General features: G+C 39.7%; 1 protein-coding gene and 1 long non-coding RNA gene across 2 annotated transcripts in view; one reads left to right on the top strand and one right to left on the bottom strand.

Annotated features, from left to right (window-relative positions):
* The first annotated feature begins 285 nt into the window (after positions 1 to 285).
* WDR43 (WD repeat domain 43) overlaps positions 286 to 15352 on the top strand; it is a 44315-nt gene continuing 29248 nt past the window's right edge. Inside the window, exons 1-3 of the mRNA XM_077843742.1 lie at positions 286 to 560; positions 8094 to 8231; positions 10491 to 10612. Of these exons, the coding sequence (XP_077699868.1) occupies positions 336 to 560; positions 8094 to 8231; positions 10491 to 10612 (485 nt within the window). The 5' untranslated portion in view covers positions 286 to 335. The remainder of the gene's footprint in view (positions 561 to 8093; positions 8232 to 10490; positions 10613 to 15352) is intronic.
* Positions 8485 to 11328, bottom strand: LOC144281050 (uncharacterized). The gene is made up of 3 exons (XR_013349510.1): positions 11104 to 11328; positions 9557 to 9690; positions 8485 to 8715 (listed from the first exon to the last, which is right to left on the bottom strand). It is a non-coding gene; the product is annotated as an uncharacterized LOC144281050 (long non-coding RNA).

The raw sequence follows: 15352 nt of genomic DNA, 5'->3' as shown, positions 1-15352 counted from the left end.
TTTTTTAAACATTTCGTTCAATCATGTTATTAAAAAACAAAACAAAACACCAAACCTTTTTTTTTTTTTTTTTCTTCAAGGACCTGGCCTGCACTCCAGCCTGCAGTCCAGTCCCTCCGCACGTCCCCTCCCCCAACCAACCAGAACAAGCTAGCATTGGGTCCTCCGGGCCACCGTCCACAGGCCGGGCCCACCCAACGCGAGCTGGAGCAGCGAAGAGCCACTCCCTCGGCTCCCTGCGCTCCCCCCGCCCCACTTCCTCCCTCCAGGCCCCGCCCCGTGCCGGTGCGCATGCGCACAGGCGAACACGTGGCTGCCGCGGAGCCAGGGCAGCAATGGCGGCGGGTGGCGGCCGAGTTGCCGACCCCCTGTCCCCGGCAGGGGTTCCCTGCGCCTTCTCCCCGCTGAACCAGGCCTACTTCGCCTTGGCGTCTGCCGACGGTCAGCTGCGAGTGTGGGAGACCGCCAACAATAGGCTGCACCAGGAGTACGTGCCTTCCGCGCACCTCAGCGGTACCTGCACCTGCCTGGCCTGGGCGCCAGCGCGGCTGCAGGCCAAGGTAGAGCTGGCGGGCCGGCGGGGGGTGGGCGTCCGCCCGGGCGCGGCCCCTCGGCAGCCCCGGCCCGACGGCGCGTGGCCCGGCGTGTCGCGCGGCCCTCCGAGGCCCGGGGCGAGGAGGCACGGAGCGCGGCGGCGGCGGCGGTGGCGGCGGCGCGGACTCGTCCACTTCGCGAGTCCCGCGTGCGGCCTGCCCGCAGAGTAGCGAAAGAGGGCGCGGCCCGATGCGAGGGACTGTAGGCTGGAGCCCCGCCGACGGGCTCCTTGCGCTCGGAGCCCCGCGCCCCGCTGTCGCCGGGGCCGCCATGTTCGCGTAGGCCCCCGGTTCCCCAGGGCGGCTTCCTTCTGCCAGTCCTCGCGCAGCAACATGTGCTCTTCGGTGTCCTGGATTTTGACAGAGCCCCTCCTTGGGACTGTACTACTCTTTTCCGATTTCTCTAGCTCACCAACTTTGCCTAAGGCGGTTGCAATGAATTAAGCCTGTTTCCTTGCTTCCGGACAGCCCCCCCAACCCCCCCACCCCACCCCAGAACCCTTGGGTGCAGGCTCACCACGTGTTGTCTTCCACGTCCAGTGTGTAGGACTCTCACTCTTGAAACTCTTGATTTCTCAGACTCGTTTCCAGTCTCAGTCATTTGAAACTTCATGCTTTTTCATTTTTAACATCTGCTCAGCTCCTCCTTTATGCACCCCCTCGTTAAGTCTGAAGTCCGCTTTTGGATGTGGGGGTAAAGCGAAGTAGCTGGTTTAATGTAATGAATGTGAATCCAGGTGAAGTTTCTCTTAGATGGGACGTTGCCAAGTTAGGGAAGGCTTCTCTCTTAGGGCCCCATCTCAGGTAAGATGCCGTTCGCTGTTGAGTCACTCGACCACGTCTGCTCTAACTCACATGCACGTGGGGCTGCAGGTATAGGGTAGTCACACCGAATCAGTCTAATGTGATTCGGAAGCATCAGGTATTGTGAGTGTTTAGCTGACACCGTGTGTAAAACTTCAGAGGCTAGTATTTAAGACAGATTTTTAACTCCCATCTGACTACCGTAGGGGAACTGCTAAATTTTTAGGTTGAAAGTAGGGGTATACCTAACTATGCTTTGGATGAGTATGTTTAGGTATTTTTCAGATGTTAAGATAGATTTTCCTAGTTTCTAGATGAAGTGACTTTAGTTGATAAATAAACCTCTTCAGGGTTCTTAAGGCAAACTTGGGCTTAAAAAAAAATAGTCGTCATTGTTAGTTGCAGCAGTCTGCATATTTTTCCTTTTTAAAGTTGTTTTCTATGTTTCTGTTTTAACAGTCCTGTAAAGAGATGGTGATACTGATGCTGAGGGAAAACCTGGAGCAATGATTAGATACATGGATCCAAGCTCTACCACTTACATTTAAATCTAGGTTTGGCTTCATAGTAGTAATTGTGCCTCTAGTTCCTCATTTGTAAAATGGGAGTAACAGAACCCACCTCATAGAGTGGTTGTGAAGGTGAACTTGTTTAATAATGCAGAAACATTTAGATTGGTGTATGTAAGTGCTGCAAGGTTTTTTATTTTATTTTTTATTTTTTAAATTAATGTCTTGTATTTGTATGGTTAGTCCTGGAAGGTAGATAAAGACTAACTTTTTGCCTTGCTTCTGAAGAAGAAGCTGAGCCTCTGGAAAATTAAGCAACTTGCAAAAATAAAACCCAAAAATAGAACCAGGAGTAGAACCCGGGTATTTAGAGCTTCGTTCTCCATTACCTGCAACAAATAATAGTTAATATTAGGCTGGCAAAAATTTGTTGCCCTGTCCCCCTTTGCCTTTCTGTTGACTTATGTCACATTATATGCCTCAAGAACAAAACTTTGGCTTCGTCTTAAGTTTCTTTTTGAAAGTCATAGTTTTGGATTATGTACCACTCTGAAATAGTAGAAAAATATCTGGATTTGGTTTCATATCCAGAACTCAACTCACACTTGCTTTTGTCACATTGAGCAAGTCACTCATTGAAGGGCCTCATTGAAAAAGGAGTTTGACTTAAAAAAAAAGTTTGTATAGGTTTCAGTATCATTTTATCTGGATGCTTTCATTTCAGCCACACAGCTCTAAGAAATACCCTGAAATAAAATTTTTAAAAACTGAGAATCAGCACTAGGGAAGTTCAAAGTGACTTCATCAAAGCTTTAATAACCAATAAAGACACTGTGACCACCAGGGGTAAGGTCTCCTGACTTCTGGTCTACTGTTCTTAACACTGTAACTCTAGATCTTGAGTCATAGAATTGAGAGTTGGGGGGAATGTAGGAAGAACATCCAGTCTTCATCATATTGGGGATGTATCCTAGAGCATTAATTTTACTTGAAGATTAGAGAGAGAAGTGGTTCTCTTAAATGTACACATATATTATGGCATACAATTATAAAGTCACATGACTTTTTTAAAGCTAGAAAGTGAGTGATTTGTAGCAGCTGCTTCATCTCTGTTCCCAGGTCCCTGGGTTATGATCCTTGCCACTGAAATGTTAAGATGCTCTCATTTTATTAAACCCTTTTATTTTACATCTTTGAGGATTAGAGTTTCAGGCTTGGAAAGGATTTTATCCTGTATTCCCAACACCTTAAGATTTTTGTTACTCAAACATGAAGTGGAGGGATATCTGGGTGGCACAGTGGTTAAGTATCTGCTTTTGGCTCAGGATGTGATCTTGGAGTTCCGGGGTGAGTCTCACCTCGGGCTCCTGTGAGGGGTCTGCTTCTCCCTCTACCTATGTCTCTGCCTTCTCTCTGTGTCTCTCATGAATAAATAAATAAAATATTTTAAAAACAAACAAACATGAAGTGGAGATTATGCTACCCACCTTTCAGGCTTCTCAGATAATTAAATGAGGCAGTGTATATCATTGATGTAGTAAGCGCTCAGTAAATGTTGTTATTGAATGATTCATTGACCATTCCCTATGGGCTCATTTTATAATTTACTGCTACAATCCTCAGTGTAAATCATTTTGTAAGAGTATCCTATATCTAGTTCAGTAATTGGCAAGTTGCCACCCAAGGACAAAGTTTGATGACATCACTCCTGTGAGTGGAGAAAAAGGAGTTGGTACTGAGTTGCTTGGGTAACAAGAGTTAAAGCAATGGTTCTTAAATGTTTAGAAGAATCAAATTGCTCTTTCTTGTTCTTGGCCAAGAATGATTATATATGCCATAATAGTGTTTAGAGGGTTTTTGTACATATCATATAGATGAGCATATCATTTGGTTGATGGAACCTGGGAAGAGAGGACCTCTAATGAGGATAAGAAAAGTGCAAGGAAACAGATTGATGGACTATATAGATGGATGCTGTTTTTAAAGCTCTTCAGGTATGTGTGTGTAAACCGAGGCTGAGATGTTAATTGATAGGCCAAAGCCACACACAGTAAGTGCCTGAGCCACCTGTCACTGACCCTGCTATTTCATCACCCCCTGAAATCTATCAAACTTTTCTACTTTTCCTTTCCAAGCTGGGCTATAGCCCTGAAGAAACAGACCTTGTCTACTATCAGCTACCACAGTAAATGTATTTATGCTGCTTTGCTGTCACTGCAGTTAAAATGATCTCACACAGCTTAGTGCTTGTTGAACGAAGCACATGGCATTTCAGACATGAGACAGGGCAAGCACAGTAGCATTAAGAATGTTTCTAGGAGGAATCTGAGTTGAGTATTCCTATTCCCATCCCTAGGAGATATAGTACAGTCCAGTTGTGTTTGTGAATATATGATGCTTTATCTTAGGGTCTTCCTAGTATTTAAACCTCAAAACAAGGGAAAATTTGCAGATGAGATCCTGTTGGCAGGAATAGAAGTTCCTGGTTATCAGAATTTGTTTTCAATATAAATACTGTGTAATTACATGTAAAATGCACACATTTTGTTCACAGTTATCCATGAAACTTAAACATTTGCCAGAGAAGTGACAGTAAGGTAGGCCAAGAAAAGGGGTAGGAGACTAATTGCAGAATGGAACTTGAAACTTGGGCATAATTTTCAGTGTCTAGAGGTCAGGATTTTTCAAAAATAGGTTTTGATCTATTAGTAGATTATGAAACAGATTTAGTGGCTTGTGATAGAGTTAAAAAAATGGTGTATTTAGCATGGGAAAGAGTAAGTTTTTTGTGGAGCCTGTTTCAATTATATATACATATGTTTTTATGAGTGTGTGTATTGGCTCTCCATGTAAACTCTTCTTACTCTGGGAACTCAGTCTAAAAACTCCTTGCCTAATTGATCAAACTCAGATTTATCACTTGGGTTTTTTTTTTTTTTTCCTCCTGTCTTCACCACATCTGCCCTATGTCTTGCTTTTGTAAATCATGCACTTAGCCCCTTGAGATTCTCACTCAGCCTTCTTACTGCCTTCTGGATCACGTGCTGATAAACTTTTTCAGACTGGTGCTACTCTTTATTGCGTAACCTAGTCAGACTCTTCACATTGAAAAAGACTCTTTAAGAAATCACATTTCTGGGCGCCTGGGTGGCTCAGTTGGTTAAGTGTCTGTCTTGGGCTCGGGTCATAATCCCAGGGCCCTGGGATCAAGCCCCAAGTTTGGCTCCCTGCTCAGTGGGGGAGCCTGCTTCTCTCTTTTCCCCTCTCCCCTACTCATTCACTCTTTCTCCCTCTCTCAAATAAATAAAATCTTTTAAAAAAGAGAGAAATCACAACTTTTGGGTCTTCACTCCTGGTACCTCTAGGAACTCCAGATTTTCCAGTCACAAATGTAAACTAAAGTTTTAGCTTACCCTTTTCATTACTTTATGTATTTACATGTGTAATGAGTGTGTACATGACATTGTGCTAGGTACTTCAGAGGAAGTAAAATTGCATGTGACTGAGACACATTAGGGAAGAAATAGACAATTCAGATATACTGTGTCTGTAGTGAGAAGCACAGTATGATGTATACCTTAAGAGAAAGAAGTTTTTGTGGAGGGATGAGACAGTGGACCTTGAGGCATGGATACTAGATCTTTAACCAAAAGAAAATTGAAGTGAGCAGGAAAAGGTCCCTCCAAGTTGAGGGAAAAGCAGAAGCAAAATGGGAAAGTATTAGTGATTAGGGAGTGTAATATAAAGATGGAATTGGAAAGAAGGTTGGAAAAGGTGGTCTGGAGGCAAATTGCAGATGCTTTTGAATACCAGACAGTTGCTTGTATTGATTCATTCTTCTCTGGGGAGTCACTGAACTTTCTGATCATAGGACCAACAAGTTCAGAAAGAAAATGCCAGCAAAGGTCTGTCATAATCTATAATCGTCAGCACTATATTCTTGGTAATATTTAAAATAGTAGATTTACTAAAATGCACATTGCTAGGCAGCCCCAGTGGTGCAGCGGTTTAGCGCCGCCTGCAGCCCAGGGTGTGATCCTGGAGACCCGGGATCAAGTCCCATGTCGGGCTCCTTGCATGGAGCCTGCTTCTCCCTCTGCCTGTGTCTCTGCCTCTCTCTCTTTCTATATGTCTCTCATGAATAAATACATAGAATCTTTTTAAAAAAATGCACATTGCTTTTATAAACTTACTTGGTTGACCTGTTCAGACATGCTCATCCTGCTAACTGGAAAGTGATTTTTAAAAAGATCGTCCAACTCTGAGAAAATATGTCAGTAGTTCTTTGAGATGCATTGTGCGCTTAGACCAGTGATCCTCAAAATTGAGCATAGGTTCTGTGGATGCTCTTCCAATTGCCTCTGCTTGCTTCTCCCAAAATACACAGATTTTGTTGATAGGGAAATTAGGATTTGAATATGTTAATGTTTAATATCTAAAATTTCTTGGTGCTTTTTATTTAATTTTTTTGTCTTGTTAAAAAAAAATCTCTACACCCAGCATGAGGTTTGAACTCACAACCTAAGATCAAGTTGTGTGCTCTTCCAACTGAGGAAGTTGGAAGACACCCCTTTATGTGCTTTTTAATGCAAATTCATACCTGTAGAAAAACACACGTATTTGGACCAGCCTGTGTTTCACACATTAGAAACCTCAGTGTGAGATCATTTTTAACTTGATTTGGGAAAACCAAGAGTTGGAGAAGTAATTTCTAGAATCTGATGAAGTATAGTAGGAGGTTGGTATGCTTTCCCCCACTGCTGTTGCCTGAAATAGTTGTTTGTATTCATAACCTTGTGCAGAAACCTCATCTGCCTGGTGGGATCATTCAGAGGTAGATTTAAACATTCATTGAACTGAATGAAGGTGGGACCTAGGACATTGCTTGTGCTAAAGTTTCAATGTTTCAAGTAAATTAAATGTTGCTGATAAGACCATCAGATAGTTTTATACTTGGCTTTTAATTGTAACTTTTCTTTGGGGTTTATTATTAATGTAGATACATTTCTTTGGACTTGCAAAATGTGTATTTTCTATATGTGTAAAAAGTTACTATTGTTAAATCTTTTTACTTTTGTTGACCTAAGTGTGTCTAGTGAATACAATTCTTCAAATGCAACATGCCTATAACTAAGAGAAAAAAATGGAGAGTACTTTAAAATCTACTCTTGGTATTCTTTACACACCTGAAACATCGTAGTTTTCATTGGCGATTTTTGGGTTGGGCAAATTTTTATGTATCCTGGCTGGGCTGCTGCTTTGTACTATAGAACAAAGATCTTGCACTATTGAGAGAATGTTCTTTTTCCTGAGGTAGTGGTCTGTTTTATGTTAAAAGAACGGATTTCTTAGAGCTTTATGCTAAAGCAAAGGCTGGCAAGCTTTAATTTAAAAAACATCATATGTAAGAGAAGTTCTGAAATTACAAATTTTCAGCGTTGTAAACTCTGATGTAATACTCTGAAGTTGTGATCTTGATTATCTTTGGACAGACAGGAGTTGTTAGTATTATTTTTGAAGTAAATCAAAAGTAGTTTTGTGGCATTATGACACTAGGTTGGAACTTGTGCCTCGTAAGTCATTGGGATCACCAAGACCACGAGGAACACTCAGACTCACCACCCTTAATTGTCACATGATATAGCAACTTTAGTGTACTCTACTAGTTACAAATATTTTTTGACTGAAACTGAAGTAAATGTATGTTTATAAAAACATTTGAGTACCCTTTCCTGAGAATGAAGCTAGAACACAAATATGAGGAGGGAACACAAAAAGGAAGTGTTGATTGCTCTGGTATGCATCTGTCATCTCTGCTTGAGAGTGGAGGCTTCACTTGGAACTGTCACGAGTGGTTCATTTCTGAGAAGTAGAAGCATCAAGGAGACTGCTTGGACCTTTTAAGAGAATACCAAGAGCATGTCTTATTTGTCCCGTTCCTTCCAGAGAGGTAGGAGACAGGGACAAAGAATTGTAAGCTCCTCTTCCCATTGGAGTGTGTCTCCTCCCCCCCCCCCCCCCCCCCCATAGTGAGAAAGCATTTCAGAGTTGTCCATTCCCCCTCTATGGTAAGTGTCTTTTGGTAGCGGTCATTTCATTTGTGGGTTAGTGGGCATTTACATTTATGTGTTAATGATGTCTTGTGTTTGAAATACAAAATGAACCATTTGTTTTTTTCCCCCCCTAGGAAAGTCCCCAGAGGAAAAAAAGGAAATCAGAAGCTATAGGAACGAGTAACCAGATTGACTTGTTGGCCCTTGGTACAGCAGTTGGTAGTATTTTATTATACAGTACAGTGAAAGGAGAATTACACAGTAAATTGATAGTAAGTATAGATATGTGTGTGTGTGGATGTTATTGTATATAAAAGAAATGATGAAGAAACTGATTATTAGAGATTTATTAAAAACAACAGAATAATGTTACAGGATCTACACCATGGGGCATTTTTCTGCCCCCACCTTTAAAATTGTGGTAATGTTTGTTAATAGCTATAATAGGTAACATAATCTTTATTATAGGCTAGAATATGAAGAACTGTTGACGAGCTTTGTTTATTTATTTATTTATATGACGAGGTTTAAAATAAAGGGTAAAAAGAATTCTAGGTACCACAAATTGTGACTGCAGGAAAGCGCTTACCACCTTTTGGGCTGGGGGACAAAGGAGGCAGTTGGGATCACTGCTGAAATGCAGACCTTTGAGGAGCAGGTGTTGCTCTCTTTGCTGCTGTCTCTTGTGGAGGAGTGACCCCGTGGGTTTGCGGTCCAGACCTCTGAGGACAGAGCTCTAGCTGACTGCGGGGGTCTCTGAAGAGAGGAGAGGAGACTAGTTCCTCAGATATTAGAACAATTGCATATTGGGTTCAGCTGCTACTGAAAGGATTTCTCTGCTAGGGTAAAGAAACACCTGGCTGATGCACACTAGTAGACAGGATAGAACAAGTTCCTTGTTCCTCTTTCAGCCTTATCTCCCTCTAGCACGCCTTATTGGTGGAGCCTCCTGGCCACCTAGCTGGCGAAGCAGGAATGTGGTCTGGAGTTCCAGCCTCAGCATCACAGAACAAAGTGAGAGTTTGGCACTACAGGGCAGTGATTTAACGTAGCATAATTTGTTTCAGACGCTATCTATTACATTATGTTTTTGGTGTTCCCTGAGCTTCTGTTTTATATAGGAATGCTTTATGTATGTATGAATTAAAGTGTTTTCTATTTTAAGTAACATTCTCCATAGATAATTTGGAACTACATAATGTTGAAAAGGGAAAAAAATTGTTCTATCACTGAGAGATGTTTAATAGATTGTGTGTTTCTTTATGCATGTGTTTAAGCAATATAGTTCTACTCATCTATTTCATTTCCTGGTATTTCCCATTAAATTACAACATGAGCAGTTTTCATATATGCCAAGGACTAGTTTCAATGACTGCCTAAAATCCTACTAAATTAGATAATCCCTTGGTGATTTAATAATTACTGAGAATTAAAGTGTCTTCCAGTTTTTTGTTGTTAAATGTTTTGTTTGCTGTTTACATGGATTCCCAGAATTACTAATCTGTAATTAATGAGTCAAAATGTTAAGGCTTTTTATGCATAGTATACTAACTTGGAAAATCTTATTTTCTTACTAAATTTTTTCTACAGAATTTACCTGTTTATATCCTTTATTCAGTTCTTTGTGTCAGTGATACAGGACTTAGTTCCTTGAGTCGATAGCTCATTCTCGGGAAAGGACATAGCTGAACTTGATATATAGAAGTATTTTTCTTTTGAGGTTGGAGCAATCTATGTAATAGAAGTAGTGATTTTGAGTTTTATTCTTAGCTTACATAAGTACATGATGGTGATTCATGTATTCATTTAATTGTAATGTGAATTTAAGTAGAAAAGTGAAAATCATAATTGCTCACAGTTTAGATGATGTAACAACCTTATTCTACTGAATGAGTTTGTCCTGGAATGTGTGTGAGGTTGGTGGGAGAGTTGAACTTGCCCTTCCCCTGTTGATGTCTCCATTCCTGTTTGCTGCTGAGTGAGTGATCATCTAGCTGTGTTGAATGTTTAAAGTATCGTTGGTATCGTATCTTCCATAACATGAGGAAATATTTAATGTTTACCTGAAGAAACTGATTTCTTTATTGAGAGATGGTTTTGGTAGTTTTTTTAAAAAAGAATTTTCAAGGATAGTTTTGGCTAGACATGCCTTTTATCTTAAATACGGACTTTAAAATCTGAGATTTGACTATTAGTTCACTCAATTGTCACAAACTGCCACTGTACACAAAGTATTTTATCTTGTCTTAGTGATGGCATTCCTGTCAAGCAAGTGGCATTTAGAACTAGAATCCTTTGACTTATGATGTGGAAGTATATTTTTCCAGAAAAAAAGGGAAAGTTGACACTTGATGTATTTATAGGTGATTTATCTCTTTTTTGATTTTGCAAATGGGTAGATGTAGGTTAGGGTGTTTTTAGTTACATTAAAGCCTGTCTTTTTTATTGGCTGTTATTAATTATTCCAGGATGTGTAATTATATCAGGTGTGTTTTTTTTCTTTTAATCTTTTTTTTTTTTTTAATCTGTAGAGTGGTGGACATGACAACAAGGTCAACTGCATACAGTGGCATCAAGATAATGGTTGTTTGTATAGTTGTTCAGATGATAAATATATTGTGGAATGGAATACACAGACATGCAAAGTAAAGTGGTGAGTAATGTTGATGGTTCCATGCTATTGGAGGGGTAACTTGGTTATTGTTGAAAATGCATTAGAGTTGACCAATCAAAGACTGTTCTTGGCTGTAGGTCAAGTTTGATTTTGGACACACAGAATGTAGATAAATACTAATGAGGTTATAGGCTGTCAAAGAACTTTTTAATCAGGCTTGTAAGATTTTAATACATTAATGTTAAATGAGAGTAAAATAATTGCACAAGACATACCATAAGACATATCCATGAGTTGGATAGTGTTGGCAAGGCCTGGTGGTAGAGAAGGGATTTGATTTGGCCTTTAGGAGAGGTAAGATTTGAAATGAGGAGGGTAGAAGAATCCTTTGGGGGGCAGGGGAGGAAGGTGGGGAGATGGCAAGACCAAGGCTAGGAGAAAGGGACGTGAAAGATTTAGAGGATTTACATACTAGGGAATAATGGCTGGTAGAGGATATGGGCCAAAGTATCTTAAGAGTCTGGCCTTACCTGTCATACATAAAAGTCTCCGACAACTTTTCTAGTTCAAGCACCTAATCCTATGATAGGCTTTATAGTAGATGTTTAGTAAATGTTGAATTAGTTCAGCTTAGGCAGATGAGGACCCTAGGAACGATAATGAAGCCTGTGGTCTTCTAGCTAGTAAGTGGCAGGAAAGAAGTTCTTATCCTGCTGTCTTGGATTCTGGCCCAGTGTTTTCCTGCTGTTTTAAAGTTGTTTTCTTGGAGTTCTAGATTCTATGTCATAAGCAGGAGAGAGTGCCACTGAACGTCATGGGTTTTTTTTTTTTTAATTTTTAAAGATTTTATTTCTTTATACATGAGAGACATAGAGGGAGAGAGGCAGAGACACAGGCAGAGGGAGAAGCAGGCTCCATGCAGGAAGCCTGATGTGGGACTCCATCTCGGCACTCCAGGATCACAACCTGAGCCAAAGGCAGACACTCACCCTCTGAGCCACCCAGGCATCTCTGAACTTCATGTCTTAAGAATAAAGTTACCAAGATGATACTTTAGGAAAAGGTGATCTGCCAGCATTGTGTAGAATAAATGGAAAAGATCTGGTTCAAAGGCAAAGGAGCCAGATTCCAGGTGGTTGTAGTAGTTCAAGAGTGGGATGGTTAAGTGAGATGTGAAAATGGAAAAGATACCAACTAAGAACATTTGGGTAACATGGAAGGGGGTATTAAGTAACAGAAAGAAGTTAAATATAACTCTTAACTTTTCAGCTTTGTGAATTTACCAGGGGAGTAGTGGTTCAGTTCATGGAAATTACAGCCAGAAGAGCAAAATGGTTTTGAGTTTTCAGACAAGTTGAATTTGAAATAATACATGAAAGTCAAGCAGGTGGAGTGGTGATAGAGGCTTAGAATTTGAAGGAGGGCTTGGGGCAGGAGGTGCAGATGAACAGGTCATCTGCCTGGAGGTTCCATAAATATTGTACCTCCATTTATCTGTGGCAGTATTTTCCCCACTGATGACTGTCAGAAATACCTGTGGAGATTCTCTACTAGGTCTGGGTGGGGCCCCTGCAACTGTATGTGCTTCACATAAGGGCTACTAATGTTTTTTTTTTATTTTTTATTTTTTATTTTTTTTTTTATTGGTGTTCAATTTACTAACATACAGAATAACACCCAGTAGGGCTACTAATGTTGAAGGCTCTTGTTCACATTCTACAGTGTTGGGTTTAATCCCAGAAATAGGTTGGATCTGAGCCTGAACTCTCATCCCCACTATGTCCCATACGATACCGTGTTTCTACCTTCATTATTGGCATTCTTAGGCTACTGTTAATAGACTCCGTGTTCCATTTTAGTTATTATGTGTTGACTTCCTACTATGAAAGATGAGAATTTAGCTCTTAGCCTCTAGCCTCTCCTCTTTTCATTCTCTCAGTATTGTTACATCACAGCTTTTTGATGAAGGGCTGTTCATTGTTTGCATTAAATATTACAGATAAGCCTTGTACTCTACCAGGTTTATATTATTTTTTGGCATGAAACTGCTTTTCTTAGGTCATAGAGTTGCCTTACTGTTCGTTTGCTTAGTTTTGTATATACCTATTATTTGCTCATTTTCACTTTCACAGTAGGATGTTATTTGGGGGACACATCAGTTAATCAGTTATATTTATTTATTTTTATTTATTTATTTTAAAGATTTTATTCATGAGAGACACTGAGAGAGAAGTAGAGACATAGGCAGAGGGAGAAGCAGGCTCCGACTCCATCCTAGGACCCCTAGGATCACACCTTGAGTTGAAGGCAGACCCTCAACTGCTGAGCCACCCAGACATACCAGTTATACCAGTTATATTTATTTCTGAAGGCTTCCCTCCAGGTTCATCTATTTCTTGGAGGACTTCTCAGCTTTCTTCCAGGTTCTGCTGATCAGTGATGATCCTGGGATTTTCTTTCATTATTATCCTGAGAATTCTCTTTGTCAGATGGAACCTCTATTTCTTGGATCCCATTTTCTCTTCGTTGGATTACTCTTCTCTTTTTTGTGAAATCCACTAATTGGTAGCTTCCTAAGACAAGTATGTGGATAGTAAATTTACTGAGATTTTGTGCATCTACCGACGACTTTATTGTATCCTCACAGTTGACTTAGTGTGAAGAGAGAATTTTAGGTTGGAAATAACTCAGGATTTTGAAGCATTGGTTCATTGATTTGTTTATTTATGGTTCATTGGTTTTTAGTTTTCAGTATTAATTATCTTTATGTTCTAAAATATCCAGTGTGTTTTTAGTTAGTTAGTGAATTACTCAAGGGACCATTTCCCCTGGGAGTATTCATGTTCTTCATTTTTCCTTGTACAGTTTATTTGACAATTTCATCCCTCTGTTGTCTTTGACCTTTCTCTAGTGTAACCTACCCATACATAGATGTTATCTCCTGGACTAATCCCTTAAATTTATTCTTATTTTCCCTTTTGTCCTTTTCTTTTGTTACGGAGGAGATTTCCCCTATTTCATCTTTCAATCTTGTAGCCAATTTTTAAATTTCTCTACCCATACTTTTAACTTCTGGGAGCTTTGTTTTTGTTCTTTTAATATTTCTTTTGGTTGCTTCATGTTTCCTTCATGGATATAATATTTTCTAACTCTCTGAAGATAATAATTACAGGATTTAAAGTATTTTTCTTTTATTCCTTATATCATCTCCCTCTTAAAGATGTGTTGTGATTTTTTATTTTAGCTTCTTCTATGTTAAAGGCATTCTTCAAATGACTGAGGATCCTTGGCTGCCTGTTGTTTGAAAATAAAATATTAAAAAGCCGATTGGAAGGCCTGTGTGGGTGGGTGGCCCAATTGTGGGCTTCATTTGTAGAGTGATGAGGAAGCCTTCAAATGTCAGATTGTGTGGGTTATTACTTTGCCCTCAGTCACATTTTCTACAGAGAAATCTTTTAGTGCTGTGATGTGCATGTTAATTACTTGCGCAGACAGCTGATTCAGTAGGTCCAGGTGGGGTTTGGGAGTCAAATTCTAATAAGTTCTCAGGTGATACTGATGTGTAGGAGGTTACTTTCTGAGTTGCACAGCTCTTAATGGGGGGGGGGGGGTTTGGTGATGGAAGGGGGGAGCTGTGGCAGTGGTAGTTCTGTGACTGTTTCAGTGCTGAGTGGGAAGGTAGATTCAAGGAAGCTTGTCAGGTGGTGACCCTGTCTTTTTTTAAATATGTATATTAAGTGAATATGTGTGGAATAATGAATATAAAATGTTGAAGCTGTGGGAATTCCTGAGAAATTGTTGAAAGTGTTAGCTGAAAAGGATAAAGGAAAAGGTCTCCTATGTTACTGCTGTCTCTCCTTGATTACTAGTAAAGTTGAGTATTTTCATGTTTATTGACAATTTGTATTTCTTGTATGAATTGTCTGTTTATTTCTTTCATGTGTTTTTATTTTGAGTTCTTTTTTTGGACTTGAGTTATTTTTTTTAATATAAAGAGCTATTCATGTATTTTGAATATTAATCCTTTTCTCATAGTTTATATTTTTGATATTTTCTAGCCTTTTGCTTTTAAATATATGATTTGTAGTACAGAAGTTTTATTTATTTAAATCAGATTATTTTTCCCATTATGATTTATGGTTTGTAACTGCTTTGGAAGGTCTTTTCCTAAGCCAGGATTGTAAAAACACTCTCCTATACATTTTTTAATACTTAATTTTCATCAGTTTTAGTTTAATCAGTTTTTTTTTGTGTGTAGTGTAAGAGAGGAATCTACTTTTGTTTTTCCAAATGAGTAATTTGACATATTCCAATGTGACTGGCAGAGCAGTATGTTTTCTTTTACTTTATAACTAACCTTTTTTGGGAGAAGATTGCTACTGTTGTTTCTTGATTTTATAAGTGAATAGCCAAGCTCCTTGTTGTGTATAAATATATTAATGTGTGTGACAACCTGCAAAGATTCATGTTGCTACTCATGTTTAAAGTATTGGAAGGGGATCATCTAGACCTAATTTATTTTGCTCTGTCAGATTGGGGTATATCTATGTTGATTTGGGATAGAAATAACTTTTTTGGACTGTAGCTTGAGAAATAATTTGTGTTGCTAAGTAAACTAAAGGCCACCCTTCCACAGAATGCAGGAACCATGGTGGGGATAGGATGGACTTGTGGTCCAGTCAGCCTGATAGAGTTTCCTGGACATTCACAAAATCTACTTCATAGATCACAGGGGGCACAACTTCTCATTTTACATTTTTAAAACTCTTACTCTTACAT

This window comes from Canis aureus, chromosome 12, assembly GCF_053574225.1.
Source record: "Canis aureus isolate CA01 chromosome 12, VMU_Caureus_v.1.0, whole genome shotgun sequence".
NCBI lineage: Eukaryota > Metazoa > Chordata > Mammalia > Carnivora > Canidae > Canis > Canis aureus.
This window is presented reverse-complemented; position numbering and strand designations above follow the sequence as displayed.